Source organism: Tupaia chinensis, unplaced genomic scaffold (assembly GCF_000334495.1).
Source record: "Tupaia chinensis unplaced genomic scaffold, TupChi_1.0 Scaffold000159_1, whole genome shotgun sequence".
In the NCBI taxonomy this organism is placed as follows: domain Eukaryota; kingdom Metazoa; phylum Chordata; class Mammalia; order Scandentia; family Tupaiidae; genus Tupaia; species Tupaia belangeri.
In genome coordinates this window covers 144,672-146,933 of record NW_006159630.1, presented here as the reverse complement: position 1 = coordinate 146,933, position 2,262 = coordinate 144,672, and the positions used below count along the sequence as shown (strand labels likewise).

The 2,262-nt window shown below is 61.3% G+C and overlaps 1 protein-coding gene across 1 annotated transcript in view; it reads left to right on the top strand.

Annotated features, from left to right (window-relative positions):
- Positions 1-2,262, top strand: part of TBCD (tubulin folding cofactor D) — a gene marked incomplete at its 5' end in the record, with an annotated part of 150,420 nt that overhangs the window by 35,751 nt on the left and 112,407 nt on the right. The window contains 2 exon segments of the mRNA XM_014586689.1: positions 7-131; positions 2,100-2,160. Of these exon segments, the coding sequence (XP_014442175.1) occupies positions 7-131; positions 2,100-2,160 (186 nt within the window).

The window sequence follows — 2,262 nt, the reverse complement described above, 5'->3', positions numbered from 1 at the left end:
CCGGGCCTGCCGGTCTCTGGCTGCTAACCTGCAGCTCCGCACCCAGGGCCAGAGTGTGCAGGAGCCGCACGATGCCACCGCAGACCGCGATGAGGAGTACGACATTCCTGAGGGGGTGGAGAGCGTGATCGGTACGGCCGCCCCCTCCCGCTCTGCCGGTCGGCACCTGGCCCAGGTCTGGCTGTGTGCCTCCGGGCAGAGCTCTCTGGGGAGGACTTGTCCTTAACGCCTTCCTCAGAGGCCATTTCACGCCCTCCACACCATGGGGCTCTCGGGCGTGGTGGTGTCCCTCCGGAGGCTGTGGCCAGAGCAGCAACAGAGTTTGCGGTGGCCACCCTCGGCCGCCCCGTCCTGCACCCGCCTGCCTGCCAGCCCTCGCGTGCCGCTCTCCTCCGGCCTCCCCTCCTGTAGGGTCTCCTCCCCACCTCCCCTTTTACTCCTTAAGGGCAGAGCCTTTATCTGAGCTTTTATACGCATTTAAAAGCTGTCTCTGGTCCACGCCCCGTGCCCCTCCGTCCCCTTTTCTTCTCAGCTTCCTGGCTGGGGCATGCTGAGCTGCAGCCCCTGTGGCTCTCCGCTCAGGCCCATTGCATTCGGTTCAGGGCAGGTTTCCCCCGAGTTGCCTTTATCCGCTGTCTACCTGCGGCCAGTCTCCTGTGCTCGGTCCTTCCCTGGCCCGCTGCCCCTCGGAGCCCCTCCCTGTGGCTGTCGGTTGACACCTCGGAGCCCCTCCCTGTGGCTGTCGGGTGACACCTGCTGCCCTCCCCAGTGGCCCCAAGGCTCTTAGAGCTGTGCTGCCCCAGTCTCTCAGCCCCACAGTCCACTTCCCTTCCTGGACTGACTCGGCCGCCGTGTCCCTGCTGTCCCCAGACTGTGCAGCTGCTCCTGGCTGCTGCGCTGTCCCCCAGCCCCTCCCTGGCTGCTGCAGTACTGCCCCAGGCCAAGGCTTGGACCCGACCGGGCTCAGGCTTGCAGGCCTACCTGACCTCAGCCTCCTCATGGCCTGTGCTTGGTTTTCCCTGGTCTGGCCTGTCCCAGGACTCCAGCCCCAGAAGAGCTCCCCTTCATATGGCCACTAACGGGCGGTTTCCTCTGGGAAGCCCTCCCAGCCTGCTGTGTTCACCCGACTTCACTCCTGATCTACCTACCGCTGCCTCTCCTGGGACCTGGGGAGGCCCTGGCCGCTGGCCTCCACCTGAGGGGTGGGGGGTCCTACTTAGGAACGACGGCAGACAGTGGCACACGCTGCCGTGTGCGGGTCTCTGAACATGGACTGCCTAGCCGTGGCACTGCGCACAGCGCTCTGTGGCCAGGGCCTCGTGGGAGGCTGGCGCTCCTTTCCCAGACCAACTCGGTCAGGCTGGCATGGCGGCACAGGCCTGTGGTCCTAGCCAGTGGGAGGCTGGGGCTAAGGACCAGTGAGGAGACCCTCCCTAAGTATTTCCTCACCTCTGTAAACACAGTAGAGAAAAGGGAACATTTTTATAATCAAGTCCTCCCCCCACAGGGCACTTGCGCTCACTGAGACAGACTGAGAGGGAAAGTGAGAAATCGTCCCCGGGGGATGGGCACATACATACATGTGCCTGGCATGATTTGCAAGTTGCCAGGTCTGGGAATCGAACTGTGGTCAGCCTTGTGGGAGTCCAGTGCCTTAACCACCACACCAGTTGCTGCTTTCTGAATTAAGATTTGTTATGTGATTCTCTTCCATGTTTTTTTTCTTTTTTCTTTTTTTTTAAAGAGATTTTTGCAATAGGGCATGTGCGCTCACCAGAGAGACATGGAGAGACAGAAAGATAGAAAGGGAGAAATCACCCGCTGGGGGGTGGCCAGACTGCAGTTCCTTCTCCTCCATTCTCCTCTTGGGATTTTGGGCACGCACACAGGGCCAGCGTGAGTTTAAGCTTCCAGGTCCAGGACTTGAACCTCGGTTGACTACGTGGGAGTCCAGCGACATAAACTTTATGCATCTGCTGGTTTCCTCTTCCATATCTTCTGAGTGAGGCGCAGAGTACGTTGAGAGGCTCAGAAGTAACCTTGGCAATACCTGCCTTCCCGCCCTGCACTTCCTCACTGTCACGGTCCTGTTCTCACAGGGCAGCTGCTGGTCGGACTGAAGGACAGAGACACGGTTGTACGCTGGTCTGCGGCCAAAGGGTAGGTCCAGCCCCTGCAGGCCATGGGGTAGGTCCAGCCCCTGCAGGCCGTGGGGTAGGTCCAGCCCCAGCGCTGTGGGGCCGGGCGCACCCCCGCTCGGGA